General features: G+C 39.1%; 1 protein-coding gene, 1 long non-coding RNA gene, 1 other non-coding gene and 1 pseudogene across 4 annotated transcripts; all 4 read left to right on the top strand.

The window, feature by feature from the left end:
* Positions 1–78: 78 nt before the first annotated feature.
* LOC139561755 (uncharacterized) lies at positions 79–798 on the top strand. The gene is made up of 3 exons (XR_011672207.1): positions 79–204; positions 354–403; positions 518–798. It is a non-coding gene; the product is annotated as an uncharacterized lncRNA (long non-coding RNA).
* A 1,688-nt stretch (positions 799–2,486) lies between these two features.
* On the top strand, positions 2,487–10,246 carry LOC139561033 (uncharacterized; annotated as a pseudogene).
* Positions 4,584–4,660, top strand: trnaa-ugc (transfer RNA alanine (anticodon UGC)). Its single transcript has one exon. It is a non-coding gene; the product is annotated as a tRNA-Ala (tRNA).
* A 1,463-nt stretch (positions 10,247–11,709) lies between the features above and the next one.
* On the top strand, positions 11,710–14,099 carry LOC139561239 (uncharacterized). Of its 2 annotated transcripts, XR_011672090.1 has the most exons (5): positions 11,710–11,792; positions 11,943–12,299; positions 12,402–13,078; positions 13,287–13,348; positions 13,461–14,099. XR_011672090.1 is itself a non-coding variant. In XM_071378210.1 (3 exons), exons 1-3 carry the CDS (start codon positions 13,048–13,050, stop codon positions 13,599–13,601), a joined length of 234 nt encoding a protein of 77 aa, XP_071234311.1. In that variant the 5' UTR covers positions 12,849–13,047; the 3' UTR covers positions 13,602–14,099. The 2 variants fall into 2 exon arrangements, 1 of the variants encoding a protein (XP_071234311.1); XM_071378210.1 differs by lacking the exons at positions 11,710–11,792; positions 11,943–12,299 and having other exon boundaries at positions 12,849–13,078.
* The last annotated feature ends 4,267 nt before the right edge of the window (positions 14,100–18,366 follow it).

The following is an 18,366-nucleotide window of genomic DNA, read 5'->3' as shown; positions in this document are numbered from 1 at the left end:
ATGTTCTAACATTGTATGCCTGGATGAACAAAATGTCCTGAATCTCCTCTGTCACTGTCTGTATTTCCACAGATGGTTGTAAGGAGGACCATGTTCTCTTGGTGTACTGTCTGGGTGTAGCGTTGGCTCTTTGTGTCATCATCATCATTGTCCTTTGTTGTGTTATGTATAAGATTACAAAGAAAACCTCTCTGCTGTGCAGTGGTAAGCGTTATCATTGCCCACAATATATGCTTAATCTGTAGGTGCAGTATACATTACATGTTTTAGTAATGAAACTGGGTTAATTCAATGTATGATGGTGATGATGATCATGATGATGATGATGATTCCTTCATGTGTTTGTTTAAAAGGAACGCATCCTCAGTCAGGTAGTCCGGCAGTCCCCAGTTCTCATAACCAGGTATGCGGACCGTATAGTGAATTATTCTGAGTATTACTTTGATGAACTGTAAACAGATCCTTCTATCAGTTTATTTCCTGATGTCTTTGAAATTTGTTTTGCTATTCCTCTTAGGATCAAGAACATGATGACACACTCACATCGGTCCATTATGCTGCTCTGAATGTCATCCACAAGAAGCCAAAGACCCAGAGACAGAGGAGCACCTTGGAGAGAGACACTGTGTACTCTGGGCTGAGGTGCCAAAACATGGACTGAAATGTCAACTTTTACTCCTTAAAGACTTGCATCGCTTTTTCTGTTACACACTGTGTTTTTATTATTATAATTGTGTTTCAATTGCTTGTATTCTGTCAAACTCCTTTTTACATTACTGTTGTGCATTTTAGATCAAATAAAACATGAATTCACTGTAATTTAGATGTATTGTTTGATTTTCTCTCATATTCTTCAAGTTAAATTGGTATGTTTGCAGGGACATTGCACCCTGATTACATGATGTGCATAATAGCATGCATAGAGTTAATTCTATTGACTATCACTTTCAGTTGTCTCAAAGCTCTATTTTTTATGCTGTATACTGCATCACATATCTGTGGTGTTCTGACAGCCTTAAATATATGTTCCACTCAGCTTAACTCATCTCTAACCCCCAGCAATGACAGCAATGACAGCAATGACAGTGCATCAAAACCACAAAATAATATGTCACTAAGATCACAACTCACTCTTTAATGATAAAAGCCTGAACTAATAATAGACTTCTTAGCTGAGTATATTTTGAAGAGAGCTGATATTGTTGAAAATATCATTCAAATATCACTACGTACACATTGTAACTGAGACGTTTTGACAAACAATACAAAATGTTAACATGCATTTGTTCAGGTTGAAGTACTGCACTTCATTTCTCTTTCAATAGGGTGCAGCAGTGTACATGGAAGTCCCCATAACTCCCTTAACAGTAGAGTTGGCAGCAACTTTTAGAATTGTCAACATTTTCAAAATGTTCACTAAGAATTGTTGAAAACGTACTTTCCTGTGATATTTCACGTGTGTAACAGTGGTGGAAAAAGTACCCAATTTTCATACTTGAGTAAAAGTCAAGATACCTTAATAGAAAATTACTAAAAGTGAAAGTCACCAAGTAAAATACTACTTGAGTAAAAGTCTAGAAGTATTTGGTTTTAAAAAATATTTAAGTGTCAAAAGTAAATGTAATTGCTAAAATATGCTTAAGTATCAAAAGTTAATATATAAAATTGTTCACATTCCTAATATTCAGCAAACCAGACGGCACCATTATCTTGTATTTTTTATTTATTTACGGATAGCCAGGGGCACACGTCAACACTCAGACATAATTTATGAATGAAGCATGTGTGTTTAGTGAGTCCACCAGATCAGAAGCAGTAGAGATGACCAGGGATGTTCTCTTGATAAGTGCGTGAAATTTCCTGTCCTGCTAAGCATGCAAAATGTAACGAGTACTTTTGGGTGTCGGGAAAATGTATGGAGCAAAAAGTATATTATTTTCTTTAGGAATGTAGTGAAGTAAAAGTAAAAGTTGTCAAAAATATAAATAGTAAAGTACAGATTCCGCAAAAAACAACTTAACTAGTAATTGAAAGTAGTTTTACTTAAATCACCTTACACCACTGATGTGTAGTCATAATATCTGTCAACAAAGGCCCAACAAAGACACTGTGGTGCTGTTAAGAATCTATAACAAGGTAATATATACATTTATTACTTACATATTACACGTCTGTATCATGTTATAAATCCATTTCAGAATAATAGTCACATGCATCAAACAGTCTAGTTAGTCATCATCACTGGATCATTACTACTAACATCAACTAAGATATTATAAAGTGTAGATTAGTTACCAGGAGGAGCCACACAGACACTCAAAATAAAATGGGTAGCAGAGTGATATTTAAATGACGAAGACAATGACTCATGTGTTTGTGTGTAGTTTTGTATTGAGTTCCAGGGAGTAGTTGAATAGGTATCGGAGACAACCTATTTATTCAAGTAATCTCTCCTCTGTAATGTGTATTTTAGTAGTGTTGATAGCATGCCACTCACACCCACCCCCACACAACAAGTTCACAGGTACTCAGCGGTCTTCTGTAAGCACAAGACGAGTCCGTATCTACATTTTGGTCAGGTGGGCCTGCTGGCTTTGTGCACACAGGACCCTCCTACCTGCTCTCTGTGTCTCTGTGTCTATGTTTTTCAGCAGGATGTATATGTGGTGTCACTGTTGTTCTCACTATCTTTGTTTGTTGTTCATGTTGCCACTGACAACTTACAGTCACAGCAAAACAGTTATTTATTAAACTGACTGTAATATTTATTTAGTTATCTGAAATCTGTTGCAAACCACAAAGAACTGCCAATGAACCGTATTTGAACTCTCTGAGTTAAGCATCTCATGTGTGATACAGCACCATCTATTCTAACTTATGGTCCATGGGGAGGGGCCATTTTGTGATGATGTAATGGAAGAACTTTCACTAAATGTTCAAACAGACATGTCTTGTGAAGCACAAAGACAACTGCAGGTTCCTGTCAGAATGAGACCAATAGAGGAGGATCCTCCTGATAGATTGCTTCCTTTTAGAACCACAGTGACCACAGAGTAAATCAGACTAGATGAAGTGTGTCACTAGCTGGTTGTCTGGGGTGTCCAATCAGGTATGGCACTCTCAAGTGTTACACTTAGTGAATGTTTCTGTGAATGATATACAATCAATGTAAGACTGACATGAAATGTACTTGTTTCATTGTGTAGGTGTTTACCCCACATGTTCACACGTGTACATACAAGGGCTCCCGAGAGGGGCAGCGGTCTAAGGCACTGCATCTCAGTGCAAGAGGCTTCACTGCAGTCCCTGGTTCGAATCCAGGCTGCATCACAACCGGCCATAGGGTCCCGTAGGGCGGCGCGCAATTGGCCCAGCGTCGCCAGATTTGGCCAGGGAAGGCTGTCATTGTAAATCAGTATTTGTTTTTAACTGACTTGCCTAGTTAAATAAAGCTGTGGTGTAAAGCTCGCCGCCATTGGAACCTGGAGCAATGGAAACGTGTTCTATTAATTACTGTTCTCTATCTGGCAGTCCGAATCTGGGTTTGGCGGATGCCAGGAGAACGCTACCTGCCTGAATACATAGTGCCAACTGTAAAGTTTGGTGGAGGAGGAATAATGGTCTGGGGTTGTTTTTCATGGTTCAGGCTAATCCCCTTAGTTCCAGTGAAGGGAACGATTCTGTGTGCTTCCAAATTTATGGAAACAGTTTGGAGAAGGCCCTTTCCTGTTTTACCCCTGTGCACAAAGCGAGGTCCATACAGAAATGGTTTGTCGAGATCGGTGTGGAAGAACTTGACTGGCCTGCACAGACACCTGAACTCAACCCCTCGAACACTTTTGGGATGAATTGGAACGCCGACTGTGAGCCAGGCCTAATTGCCCAACATCAGTGCACGACCTCACTAATGCTCTTGTGGCTGAATGGAATCAAGTCCCCGCTGCAATTTTCCAGCATCTAGTGGAAAGCCTTCCCAGAAGAGTGGAGGCTGTTATAGCAGCAAAGAGTGGACCAACTCCATATTAATGCCCAGGATTTTGTAATGAGATGTTCGACGAGCAGGTATCCACAAACTTTTGGTCATGTAATGTAATTATTAATTTTTGGTATCGACTAATGCCCATAGCAATATATTGGAGTGATACTGTATACACTGAATAAACCAAATATTAGGAACACCTTCCTAATATTGGCTGTATGTCCTTTGTGTGGTGGACCATTATTGATACACACAGGAAACTGTTGAGCATGAAAAACCCAGCAGCATTGCAATTGTTGACACAAACCGGTGTGCCTGGCACCTACTACCATACCCCGTTCAAAGGCACTTAAGTCTTTTGTCTTTCCTATTCACCCTCTGAATCACACAATCCATGTCTCAATTGTTTCAAGGCATAAGAACCCTTCTTTAACCAGTCTCCTTCCCTTCATCTGACCTGATTGAAGTGGATTTAATAAGTGACATCAATAAGGGATCATAGCTTTCACCTGGTCAGCCTATGTTATGGAAAGAGCAATTGTATTATTTCATATTGTGACTTTGATCCTCAGATGAGAATCCTGGTCCTTCTCTCCATCTCCATGGTCCCGTGTGGCTCAGTTGGTAGAGCATGGCGCTTGCAACGCCAGGGTTGTGGGTTCAATTCCCACGGGGGGACCAGGATGAATATGTATGAACTTTCCAATGTGAAAGTCGCTCTGGATAAGAGCGTCTGCTAAATGACGTAAATGTAAATAAGAACTGGAATTCTCCTCTGCTGTCTGATCATCTTAATCATCGTCTACACCACCAGGAAATAGATACAGCTAAGACCAGTGTCAATAGACTAGAGATGGGTTTTGGAGTGAAGTCTGTGGTACTGTGTCATCGCTGTACATTGCAAATTTGAATAATTGAGATTGCTTAGTTGCTCGTTTTGCATTTGAAAAATATTAGCCTGCGACTTCCAAATCAATTGAGCATTATCATCCTTCATTATGCTGTATGTGTTAATTGATTGAACTGCTCTCCTGAAATCCCTGTGTTCAGAATGTGCCTTCTTTTTGCATGAATAAATATATATTTAAACAACTGATACGGACTAAAATAGAATTCTTCTATCTCTTAGTTTCTGTATATACAGTATGTCTGTATGAATGTTTGTCCAGAGAGTTTCTGCAGAGACAACCTACTGTTACCATGCTAAACCCACACACTCATCATGCAGTCAGTGAGCTGTTCACAGGTTCCTGAACACTTTGATCTCCTGTGAGCTAAAAACAAATCTGTCTCTTTACTTTGTACAGGCCTGGTTGGCCTTTCACTCACTATGTAGTTTCAGCAGGATGTCTATGTGGTGTCAGTGTGTTTTCTCTCATGTTTACATTGTTGATCAAGACCAAGACAATTAGAAACACAGTCCACTGACATACTGCATGCTATATAGCCTCTATCTTATCACATGGGCCAGTTTCCCAGACACAGATTATGACTAGTCCTGGACTAAAAAGCATGTTCATGTTCATTCTTGAACTACGATAATTGATTTAATGTAGAAGTTGTATTAATTTATACTAAGCTACAGCTAAGAGCCCTATCCACCCAGGTACACCCCTGACCCCTGACCCCTATTAAACTGTCAGGTGTTACACTTCAGATAGAGCATGATTCTGTGAATGATAGTGAACGAGACTGACATACAATAGACTTGTTTCATCCTGTAAGTGATTCCCTCATATACACTCATGATGCTCCATCCCTGTTCCTCATGGTACATATCAAGTTATGTTCTATGTATAACAGTCCTCCTATAGGTCATCAGGAGAACTGCAACTTTTGGGCCAAGTCTATCAACTGGGCCAAGTCTATCACAACACTATGACAGCATAAGTTCGATACTAGAGCATACAGGTACATTCTGTAATGTATGCTTGAAAATGTTCTGCATGCTTACCAGACAACAGTATTACTTTAAACTAATTTTACTGATGGACATTTATATATCTCTTTCCACAGTGAAACCTCAGGATTAGACATCTTTGTCCAGACAGTACTTTCAATCTACACCATGTTCATCAAGACACCAATAACTGTGATTCACCCAACCTGCACCAAATATTATATAAAGTAAGCATTGGTCCATTTTAAACATTGATTATATGAGTGATTTTCAGTTATGCAGACCATGGTGGGCTGAATAAGGCATTTACAAAAATGACGCACACGTCCAGTCCAACCAATCACCAATAAGCCCATTGTAGAAGTGTTCTGTACATACTGTATGTCTGTATGAATGTTTGTCCGGAGGGTTTCTGCAGAGACAACCTACTGTTACCATGCTAAACCCACCCACTCATCATGCACTCAGTGAGCTGTTCACAGGTACCTGAACACTTTGATCTGCTGTGAGCTAAAGACGAGGCAATCTCTACACTTTGGACAGGCCTGCTGGCCTACTACACACTCTGTGGTTTTCAGCAGGATGTCTATGTGGTGTCAGTCAGTTACTCTCTTTGTCCGTTGTTCACACCCATCACAATTAGAAACACAGACCCACAGACATACTGCATGCCATGTAGACTAAGACAGTATCTTATCACTTACAAGATCATAGGTTTTATTAAGTAATTGAACTGTAATCATTAGTTTACAGAGTGTAGAGTAGAAGGTGTATCCAGGCTACAGCCAAGAGCCCTAACCACCCAGGTACACGTCTAGACCCTACTGAACTCTAACGTGTTATACTTCATGTTTCTGTGAAATAGTGAAAGTAAGACTGACATAAAATAGAGTTGCTTCATCCTGTAAGTGTTTCCCCCTTATACACTCATTATGCTCCACCCCTATTCATCCTGTACATAAGTATCAAGTCATGTTCTATGAATAACAGTCCTCCTATAGGTCATTAGGAGAACAGTAACTGCTGCATGTGGTGGAACCAAAGATATCTAAGGCACACAACTGATGTTGATAACAAGAGCATACAGGTACATATAATGTATGCTTAAAAAATACAAAATGTACAAACTACTATTTAAAAAACAACAACAACCTGTGATGGTAAATCAATCAATCAAATGTATTCATAAAGCCCTTTTAACATCAGCCAATGTCACAAAGTGCTGTACAGAAAATGATGATTGCCAAAAAAGAAAAATGGTTGTTGTATGATATTTGAATTGTTCTTACACAGACTATCTATCCAGATAAGAGTTTTAACAGAGTATTAAACAGCATTCATCCAGCCAGTTGTTGCAAATGACTAGAATTGGAACTCTTTTAGCATTGATTATACACAGTAAGTGATTCTCAGTTTACCTGTGAAGACCATGGTGGGCTGGATAAGGCATCAACAAAAATGACCTGTCCAGTTCAACCAATCACCAAACAGCCCACTGTTGAAGTGTTGCCTACTTGGGTAGACTTCTTCCACTCAAGACACAGTTAGTAAAGAAGATGGAAACTTAATAGATGATCAATTCAATGTCAATTCAATTTTAAATTCAAATTCAATTAAATTCAATTTAAAAGGGATTATTGCCAAAGCAAGTGAAATAGATAATTAACAAAAGTGAATTAAACAATAAAAAAGTCCCTTTTTTTGTGGCAACAGGTCACAAATATTGCTGCTGTAATTGCACACTGTGGTATTTTGCCCTAAATATATAGGAATTTATCAAAATTAGATTTTTTTCTAAATCTTTGTGTGGAAATAATCTGAGGGAAATATGTTTCTCTAATATGGTCATGCATTTGGCAGAAGGTTAGGAAGTGCAGCTCAGTTTCTAAATAATTTTGTGGGCAGTGCGCACATAGTCTGTCTTCTCTTGAGGGCCAGGTCTGCCTTCCTTTCTCAATAGCAAGGCTATGCTCACTGAGTCTGTACATAGTCAGATTTTCTTAATTTTGGGTCAGTCACGGTGTTCAGGTATTCTGCCACTGTGTACGCTCTGTTTGGGGCCAAATAGCATTCTTGTTTGCTCTGTTTTTTTGTAAATTCTTTCCCATGTGTCAAGTAATTATCTTTTTGTTTTCTCATGATTTGGTTGGGTCTAATTGTGTTGTTGTCCTGGGTCTCTGCGGGGTCTGTTTGTGTTTGTGAACAGAGCCCCAGGACCAGCTTCCTTAGAGGGTTCTTCTCTCTAGGTGATGGCTTTATTATGGAATGTCTGGGAATTGATTGCTTTTTGGTGGATGTAGAATCGAATTGCTCTTTTCTGGATTTTGATAGTTAGCGGGTAATTCAGCTCTGCATGCATTATTTGGTGGTTTACGTTGTACACAGAGGATATTTTTGCAGAATTCTGCATGCAGAGTCTCAATTTGGTGTTTGTCCCATTTTGTGTATTCTTGGTTGGTGAGCGGACCCCAGACCTCACAACCATAAAGGGAAATGGGTTCTATATCTGATTCAAGTATTTTTAGCCAGATCCTAAATGGTATGTCAAATGTTATGTTCCTTTTGATGGCATAGAACGCCCTTCTTGACTTGTGTCTCAGGTCGTTCACAGCTTTGTGGAAGTTACCTCTGGCGCTGATGTTAAGGCCGAGGTATGTATAGTTTTTTGTGTGCTCTAGGGCAACGGTGTATGGATCATCTAGATGGATCATCACAATCTGCCTGATATTTCCACTTCTCAGAAAGATGGGTAGGTCCAGCTTTTATACTACTGTGCTTATAGGGGGTACACCCTAAATTTGAAGACACCCAGGAACTTTATTGATGCAATTCATATTTGTCTTTGTGTGTATTCTAGGTGCGGTACAATCCTCAGCCATGCGCCTTGTGTCAGCCAACATAAGAGACACAGTGACTTTGCACTGCTTCCATGAAGGCAACGTGTCACTGCACTTCTTGTGGTTCAAGAAAACCTCGGGTGACAATCCTCAGCTTACAAGTATGACAATAATGCTACATTCCACAATGAATTTAAAGGCAACCTTCACTTCTCAGTGCAAAGTAATAAAACACCTAAGGATCTCAGACGTGCAGCTCTCACATTCAGCAACATTTTACTGTGGGAGTTCTTATTCCAACAAGGTGGAATTTAGAGAAGGAGCCATTCTTATTGTTAAAGGTACAAAATCTGAATTTAGAGAGAAGATAACTAGAAACTAATGTTCCGAAACTAATCTTCAGCATTTTTGCACTTTACGTTTTGGATATTCAATGTCTTCATTAAATGTGAGGTATTCGCACAATCAGACATTACTGTCGCTTAAGTTTTCAGCGTCCGGAAACTCTGTGTCTGGAGTTTCCGGACGTGTCTGGACTGTGTCTGGACTGTGTCTGGACTGACTCAGCACTCTGTGTCTGAGTCAGTCCAGCCAGGAGACTCTGTGACTCTGAACTGTCCAATACACACTGAGACCTGTGCAGGAGCAGGAGAACACAGTGTCTATTGGTTCAGACATGGCTCAGGAGAATCCTATCCAGGAATCATTTACACCCATGGAGACAGGAGTGATCAGTGTGAGAAGAGTCCAGAGGCTTGTCCTCCTACACAGAGATGTGTCTACAACCTCCCCAAGAGGAACCGAGTTACTACAAAGCTGTGTCCTCATGTGGGGAGATACTGTTTTGAAACGGGACCAAGCTGGACATCAAGGCTAGGTGAAATATCTTACATTTCTGTTTATATCTATTGTTTAATCTACTGTGTCAAAATGTACACAGTTGTAGTTATTTACATCACATTAGAAAATGTCCAATAATTTTCCAGGACAATGGTGCAGACTCTCTTCTCTTAGTGTATTACCTGAGCTCAGCATTGGGTCTCTCGTTTATCCTGATCATTGTCCTTGGTAGAATTATGTACAAGATGAGCAAGAGAAAGTGTCTGCAGTGTAGAGGTAAGTAAAGTCCATACCAAATAAATGAATGATATATGTAGCAGGTAAAGTCCTTCATTGAAGTTGCTCTTCTTCGATATCACCAGATGTATCTGTAATGGAATAAGCAGTTGTATCTTTATCTTTTCTGTCTTCCTTTTCGGGACCCGTCTCTCAGACAAGAGGTCCAGCAGTCTCTTCTTCAGATACAGGGGTAAGTAGAATTCCTGATGTTGTATTATCATAAAAATAAGTGTAAAAGGGGTTACAATAAAATAATAATTTTCTCCTTAATTTTATAATTGTTCCTCATGGGCCTAAGATGCAGACAGTTTCCATTATGTAGCTCTGAATCTGAGAAACAAGAAGAACAGGTCTAGAAGACAGAGAAGCAACATGTAGGAAGAGATGGTGTACTCTGGGATCAGACAGTAGAACTGGATGAATGACACAGCCTTAACTGTTAACTTTATTCACTGTGACTGTAATGAATAATCAAGACAAAGGAAGTTGAAGGTTTTTATTTGGGCCTTACTCAAAAAAATGTATGTTGCAGTGATGAACAGCATTTTATCTTCCCATGCCACTAGCACCCCTCACACACACAGTAACCTATTTCCAGGTACTCTGATGTCATTTGTTAATTAAGAAGAAAATAAGACACGGTAGTACGCCTTTAAATGAGTAAACAATAAGAGGTTTCAAGTGTTTTAAATGTTTTGTAATTTGTGTTTTAGATTTGAATGCTTCTCAGCAAAGCCAGTGTAGGAATCCTCATGCCAACACATCAGACCAACAAGTTAGCAGAATTGTTGTATCAAGAGTGAGACTGGATGAGAGTATTAAAGCTAAATATTACAGCATTAGATTTGAGTCTGACTTGAGTGAGTTTGTGTTTCATCCCCATAGCGCCACGGTGACAATTATGACCTGAACTATACTGCTCTGAAGATCACTGACAAGAAGGGTACTGAGCCCAGGAGACAGAGGAGAGAAAAGAGAGAACAGAGAGAGGAAGAAACCATCTACTCTGGTGTAAGTCATCAAGACAGGATGTGACATGTAAGGGTCATCCAATCAGCATCATTCTAAGTTAAGTCCCACCCCTCCTCTGAAATCAACTTTGATCTTGACTGTTCCAGTTAGAACTGGCTATTATTTACTTTTCTCATTTGCTGTAGGATGCCTTTGCAAGAGCTTAGCTTTGCCTGATTTAAATGTAAAATAACTAATTTGCTGACCATAATTGTCCTGCAAGTGTGAAAGCTGATACTAGGACGGTTTCAGAAGTCTCAAATCCTCAGCAATAGCGGCTGAGGTTGACTTGGTTTTGTAGAAGTGTACAACAAAATGTATATCATGATTTTGCAAATGTCTGAAGTCTTCATTTTCATGATAATGGTTGTAACATGGAATTCTATAACCTGCCCTTATACTTGTGTGATACATCAATAAACATGTTTTTATTTCCTAATTTAATGACTTGCCCAATTCTTAACAATTATTTGCACCAGGTATCAAAGGATCAAATCTTTATTTTGTCAAAAAGGTGCCAACCTCACCAGAGTTCACTTCCTCCTGAAAGCTTGAACTGCCTTCTACAGACCTGAAGTGAGAAATACAATGTAAACCCCTGTGTATGTCAAAGAGGACATATGTACCAGTAGTCTCAGCCACCGACCCAAATGATGAAAAAATACAAACCAGTAACTCTGACATTACATCATTTGAAGGGCTGCTCTAACTATGGTATGCCACAGGACACATGTTAGATTGAAGTTTTTATCACATGTTTTGTGCCTGTTCAGACAGCCAATAATATCACTCTGTTCAGAGTTTCCGCCTTCTTCATAATGATTACCTAATGAGTGTCATCATATAAAAGGTGCCCTGTTGTCAGACCCACACACTATACAGTGCAGAAAGGACATTAAAATGATGATTATATATTGGACAATCTTTTTGTTTTACGGCAATTTGGGTAAGTAAGACATATTAAAACGGTTCCTTTTGCTTTTTTATGTCAGTCTTTTTGAATCAATTTTATTGACTATGTAGTCTGAATAATGACAATAATGTATAATTCTCTACTATAACTTTGTCTGATTTATTTAGTTTGTTTGCTTCACAGGTTGTGCACTTAACAAGGATGTAATCCAACCAGACCCTGTGATAGTTACACAACTGGGACAAAGTGTATCTCTCACTTGCTTTTGTCGATCTCATTTGATGGTCAGAGTCTCTTGGTTCAAGCAAACTGTTGGACAGAAGCCTCTTCTCATGGCATCATCATATTATGGGACTAAAAATAGTTTGTATTTTACCAAGGACTTTAATGAGACTAAACGTTTAAGTGTGAAGAGAGGAGTTGACAGCTTTAACCTGACCATCTCCAAGACAGAGTCAGGGGACTCAGCTACATACTACTGTGGTGCTATGGAAGAGGGCGACCTCAAATTTGGAGAAGGAACTTTTGTAATTGTCAAAGGTAACTTAAGTCGCTACCTAATGTCTGTTCATATAATGCTAAATTAATGAATCTAGCAAAAATATGGAATGTACACACCATGATCTTACTCACTCTCTTCAGATTCAGAGTCCAACAGCATGTCTGTGCTCCAGCAGCCTGTGTCTGAGTCAGTCCAGCCAGGAGACTCTGTGTCTCTGAACTGTACATTACACACTGAGACCTGTGCAGGAGAACACAGTGTCTATTGGTTCAGACATGGCTCAGGAGAATCCCATCCAGGAATCATTTACACCCTTAGACACAGGAGTGAGCAGTGTGAGAAGAGCCCTGAGGCTGGGTCTCCTACACAGAGCTGTGTCTACAACCTCCCCAAGAGGAACCTCAGCCTCTCTGATGCTGGGACTTACTATTGTGCTGTGGCCTCATGTGGGGAGATGCTGTTTGGGAAAGGGACCAAGCTGGATGTTGAAGGTAAGCTAAGCATAACCAAAATACACCACTACTTTTCTCTCAAATGGTTTGAAATATCAATATGTAAATATTTCACCATTAGTTGATAGTAGATTTCAGATGATTTAACTTTAATAGCTAACTTTTATGCCAAATGCATTGAGGAAAAAATAATGAAAGAAAATAATTTAGCCTTGTTTTTTAAGTTTCAGACCTTTTGGGTGATCAGAGTAATCTTATTTTCCCCATCATTATATCTTGCCTGACAACTACTGTGATTCTGAGTGTGAGTGTCAACTTTATCCTCTGTGTGAGAATGAAGAGGTCACGATGTGAACACTGTGCAGGTACAGTAAAAGTCTTCATACTAATATTAACATTAATGATAGTTACAGCTCAAAAGAAGGGTGAAAGGCTCGCCCACCTTTTACAACTTCCCTCTCTGGCCGACTTAATTTTGATTCTGAAAATATTACATTCACAGTAGTATGTCTTTTTATTAGTTAACAAGAAAAGGTTTTGAATATTTTGAATGTTTTGACATTGGCCTTTTAGCAGGGACCCCTTTTCAGCAAAGCCACTATGGGAATCCTCTTGCCAGCACTTCAGCACAACAGGTTAGCTGGATCAATTGTACTGTGTCAAGAGTGGGTCTGAATAAGGAAAAGAGTACAGCATTAGATTTGACCGAGAGTCTGATTTGAGTGAGTCTATGTTTCATCCCCACAGCTCCACAGTGACGATGATGGCCTGAACTACGCTGCCCTGAAGTTCACTGACAAGAAGAGTACCAAGCCCAAGAGACAGAGGAGAGAACAGAGAGAGGAAGAAACCATCTACTCTGGTGTGAGTCATCAAGTCAGGATGTGACAGTCCTCCAATCAGCATCATTTTAAGTTGAGCCCTACTGACCTCCACTTTGACCTTGACTGTGTCTGTGTGACTTGGCTGTTTTGTACTTTCCTCATTTGCTATACAATGTAATAGTCGGTTCTAGCTGTAACGACATAGAATCACTCAGATGCAGAGCATAATTGTCCAGCAAGTGTGAAAGCTGATACTAGGATGGTTTCAGAAGTCTCAAATACTCACCAATAGTAGCTGAGGTTGACTGACTGGATACATTTGATTTTGTGGAAGTGTACAACAAAATGTATATAATGACTTTGCAAATGTCTAGTTGTAACATGGAACTCTGTAACCTGCCTATATGCGTGTGATGGTTCAACAAACATGATTTTACTTCATATGTTTAATGACTTGCCCAATTCTTACCATTAATCCTATGTTTGAATTTCTTCCAATTTGACATGAGTGTTTTGTGTAGATTGTTGACAAAAAATGACAATTAAATCCATTTGAATCCCACTTTGTGTCACAATAAAATGTGAAGAAACCCAATGTTAGTGTAGACTTTCTATAGGCATTGTATGTGCTACTAGTCTCAGAAACCAACTCAAATGATGAAAAAATACAAACCAGTAACTCTGACTTCATACCACTTGAAGAAAAATAGCACTCATTTGTGATAGCGTGAGCATTTTAGAGAGAATAGCATCATTGATTCATCTATGAATACATACTGTATTTGTATGTAAGGTGAGGCATTATTTTGACCTCACTTCCTCTTCAAACAACCCATGGATCCAACCTAAAAGTTGTGCCTCCTGTGGTGCATGTAGATACACATTTTTGCTGATGCTGTCACTTCACTTTGTCTCTTGACCCTCATCTCAGTTGTTCTGTTACACCAGACCAGAGAGAGAGACGTTGAAGGATGTTCAGGTTGTGTCTTGTCCTGGTTATCATTGCAGTTTAACAACTTAACTTCACTAGAGTAGGGGGCAGCATTTTCACATTTGGATGAAAAGCATACCCAAATTCAACTGCCAGCTACTCATCCCCAGGAGATAAGATATGCATATTATTAGTAGATTTGGATAGAAAACACTCTGAAGTTTCTAAAAGTGTTTGAATCATGTCTGTGAGTATAACATAACTTATTTAGCAGGCGAAACCCCAAGGGCAAACCATTCAGATCTTTTTTTTTTGAGGTCACTCTCTTTTCAATGTGGTTTCATTGTGAAACCAGATTTCTAAGCGAATTGCATAGACATTCCACTGGATGTCAACAGTCCTGAGAAATAGGTTGAGGTTATTCCTTTGTGTAATGAAGAAATACGGCCATCTTGAAGTCGAGTCACTCCAGGTGTCCTGTTTGATTGAAGAGCATGTCCAGAAGGCATGCTACATTTGGTTTTAATCCTGTATTGAACACAGATCATCCCGTATTACATTTTATCGATTATTAACGTAAAAAAATACCTAAAGTTGTATTACAAAAGTAGTTTCAAATTTTTTGGCAAAGGTTTACAGGTAACCTTTGAGATATTTTTTCGTCACGTCTGAGCAAGTTGGAACCTGTGTTTTTCTGGATCAAACGCGCCAAATAAATGGACATTTTGGATATATATCGACGAAATTAATCGAACAAAAGGACTATTTGTGATGTTTATGGGACATATTGGAGTGCCAACAACAGAAGCTCGTCAAAGGTAAGGCATGAATTATATTTCTATTTCTGCGTTTTGTGTCGCGCCTGCAGGCTTGAAATATGCTTCTCTCTTTGTTTATTATTGTGCTATACTCAGATAATAGCATCCTATGCTTTCGCCGAAAAGCCTATTTGAATTCTGACATGTTGGCTGGATTCACAACCAGTGTAGCTTTAATTTGATATCTTTCATGTGTGATTTAATGAAAGTTTAATGTTACAGTAATTTTCATAGTAATTTGAATATGGCACTCTGCATTTTCTCAGGCTTTTTGCCAAGTGAGACAGTAGCGTCTTGCCTAGACTCAGAGTTCTGGATATAAATATGAACTTTACCGAACAAAAAATACATGTATTGTGTAACATGAAGTCCTATGAGTGTCATCTGATGAAGATCATCAAAGGTTAGTGATTCATTTTATCTCTATTTCTGCTTTTTGTTACTGCTCTCTTTAGCTGGAAAAATGGCTGGCTTTTTCTGTGACTTGGCTCATACCTAACATAATCATTTGGTGTTCTTTCGTCGTAAAACCTTTTTGAAATCGCACACTTTGGCTGGATTTACAACAAGTGTAGCTTTAAAATGGTGTAAAATACTTGTATGTTTGAGGATTTTAAATTATGGGATTTCTGTTGTTTTGAATTTGGCGCCCTGCAGTTTCACTGGCTGTTGACGAGGTGGGACGCTACCGTCCTACATACCCTAGAGAAGTTAAAATACTATTGGTTAATGTGTTGGTTAATGGCACGCACCCTTACTATTGGTCAGTGAATCTGTGTTTAAAACCTGTTACAGCTAGACGTGCCGCTAGCGGGACACCTCGACAACATTCGGTGAAATTCAAACTACAGAAATATAATTATTTAACGTTCATGAAAATACAAGTGTAATGCATCAAAATAAAGCTTTACTTCTTGTTAATCCAGCCGCTGTGTCAGATTTCAAAAATACTTTACGGCGAAAGCACACCATGCGATTATCTGAGGACAGCGCCCCTCATACAAAACCATGAAAAACATTTTTCAACCAGGCAGCTGCGACACGAAAGTCAGAAATAGCGATATATTAAATGCCTTACCTTTAAAAATCTTCTTCTGTTGGCACTCCAAAAGGTCCCAGATACATCACAAATGGTCCTTTTGTTCGATAAAGTCCTTCTTTATATCCATAAAAACTCAGTTTAGCTGGCGCGCTTCAGTCAATAATCCACCAGTTTCCCTCCATCAAAATGCATACAAAATGAATCCCAAACGTTACTAATAAACTTTTCCAAACAAGTCAAACAACGTTTATAATCAAACCTCAGGTACCCTAATACGTAAATAAACTTTAAAATTTAAGACGGAGAGTAGTATGTTCATTACCGAAGATAAATACCAAAGAACGCGCTTCCATCCACGCGCATGGAAACACTACAGCCAAAATGGGAGCCACATAGAAAAACTACAACTTCTAGCTCATTTTTCCAAAAACCAGCCTGAAACTCTTTCTAAAGACTGTTGACATCTAGTGGAAGCCCTAGGAACTGCAATCTGGGAGGATTTTGCCTTATAATAAAAGTGACAGCCATTGAAAACAGTGGTAGGCATACTTTTCTTGGGGGGGGATGGTTTGTCCTCGGGTTTCGCCTGCCATATCAGTTCTGTTATACTCACAGACATTATTTTAGATCCAAATCTACCAATTATATGCATATCCTAGATTCTGGGCTTGAGTAACAGGCAGTTCACTTTGGGCACGCTTTTCATCCGGACGTCAAAATACTGCCCCCTAGCCCAAAGAGGTTTTGATTCACTCACTCAGGGAAATCAAACGCTGTACACCACACCCAACCAGGACTTAGGGTTAATGTAATTAAAGTAAGTAAATGTTCATGTTGTCTGAGTTATCCTCTTCTGCACTTTCATCTTGGAGACAATGTGACTCTGCAATGCATCTATTCAGACAGAAAATATTTTCTGATGGTACAAGATAAGTGTAGGAAAGAATCCTCAACTTGAATTAATTACAATTTACAGATATGATGGTGGTGCAACATTTCACAATGAGTTTAAGGATAACCCTCAGTTCACAGTGCAAAGTGGAAATGGATTTTATCATCTACATATCTCCAGTACTCAACCATATGACTCCACTACATATTTCTATGGTGCAATGAATGTTAATGTGATGAAATTCAAAAACAGGATATTTCTCATTCTGAAAGGTGGGCTATTGTTTTATTAACAGTAATATTGTTAATTGTTATTGTTTTAATTGCTATTGTTTTATTAACAGTTAATTGTTCAAATGTGCTAATCCATCATCTAAAGTTCTGAACTAACTTTTTATTTCAGGATCAAGCAAAACTGTTGTACAACATTCTGTGTCTGTGTCAGTCCAGCCAGGAGACTCTTTCCTCTGTGAAAGTTGCGCCCCTGAAATTACATATTGGTTTCCTTACCCTATAAGAAGTCTATGGAGAAGGTATGACAGCAATCCATGCTTTGGTTTAACTTACTCGGCACTGTTTCCAAATGCTAATGTTTTAGCATTCGTGGCACAAATTATCCTGTTTCACACATCAAGTCCAAATCATTTGAAAGTATCTAAAATTAATTCTGAAGCTTAACAAAGTCACTTATAGATGATTGAACATGATGCACAAAAAATTCTGAAATCAGGACCTTTTGCAACTATTTGCACGTTTTTGGATACCATGTCTTGAACATGAGGTAACTATTCACATAATCAGATCACTATAGGAAGCAGATTTACTGTCAGGTTTGAAACGGGACCAGGCTGGACATCAAAGGTAAGTGATACATCTTATTTTTGTTATATTTCCTCCGGCGGAGGAGAGGCACTCAAGGCGGCCTGCTGGTTTGACTTAGGAGGCGCGCACACCACCCACCACTTCAGAGTATATTACTCGCTAATGTTCAGTCTTTGGACGACAAAGTTGATGAGCTTAGAGCAAGGATTTCTTTCCAGAGAGACATTGGGGCCTGTAACATACTTTGTTTCACGGTAACATGGCTCTCTCTGGATACTCTGTCAGAGTCGGTAAAGCCAGCAGGATTCTCAGTACATCGCGCAGA

Source organism: Salvelinus alpinus, chromosome 31, assembly GCF_045679555.1.
Source record: "Salvelinus alpinus chromosome 31, SLU_Salpinus.1, whole genome shotgun sequence".
In the NCBI taxonomy this organism is placed as follows: Eukaryota; Metazoa; Chordata; class Actinopteri; order Salmoniformes; family Salmonidae; genus Salvelinus; species Salvelinus alpinus.
This window is presented reverse-complemented; position numbering and strand designations above follow the sequence as displayed.

Bases quoted from the DNA above. Each gene is read 5' to 3' on its own strand.
- LOC139561239 (XM_071378210.1), top strand. From the start codon at position 13,048: ATGAAGAGGTCACGATGTGAACACTGTGCAG. The intron at 13,079-13,286 runs GTACAGTAAAAG...TTGGCCTTTTAG, and splicing joins ACGATGTGAACACTGTGCAG to CAGGGACCCCTTTTCAGCAA. The intron at 13,349-13,460 runs GTTAGCTGGATC...TCATCCCCACAG, and splicing joins CCAGCACTTCAGCACAACAG to CTCCACAGTGACGATGATGG.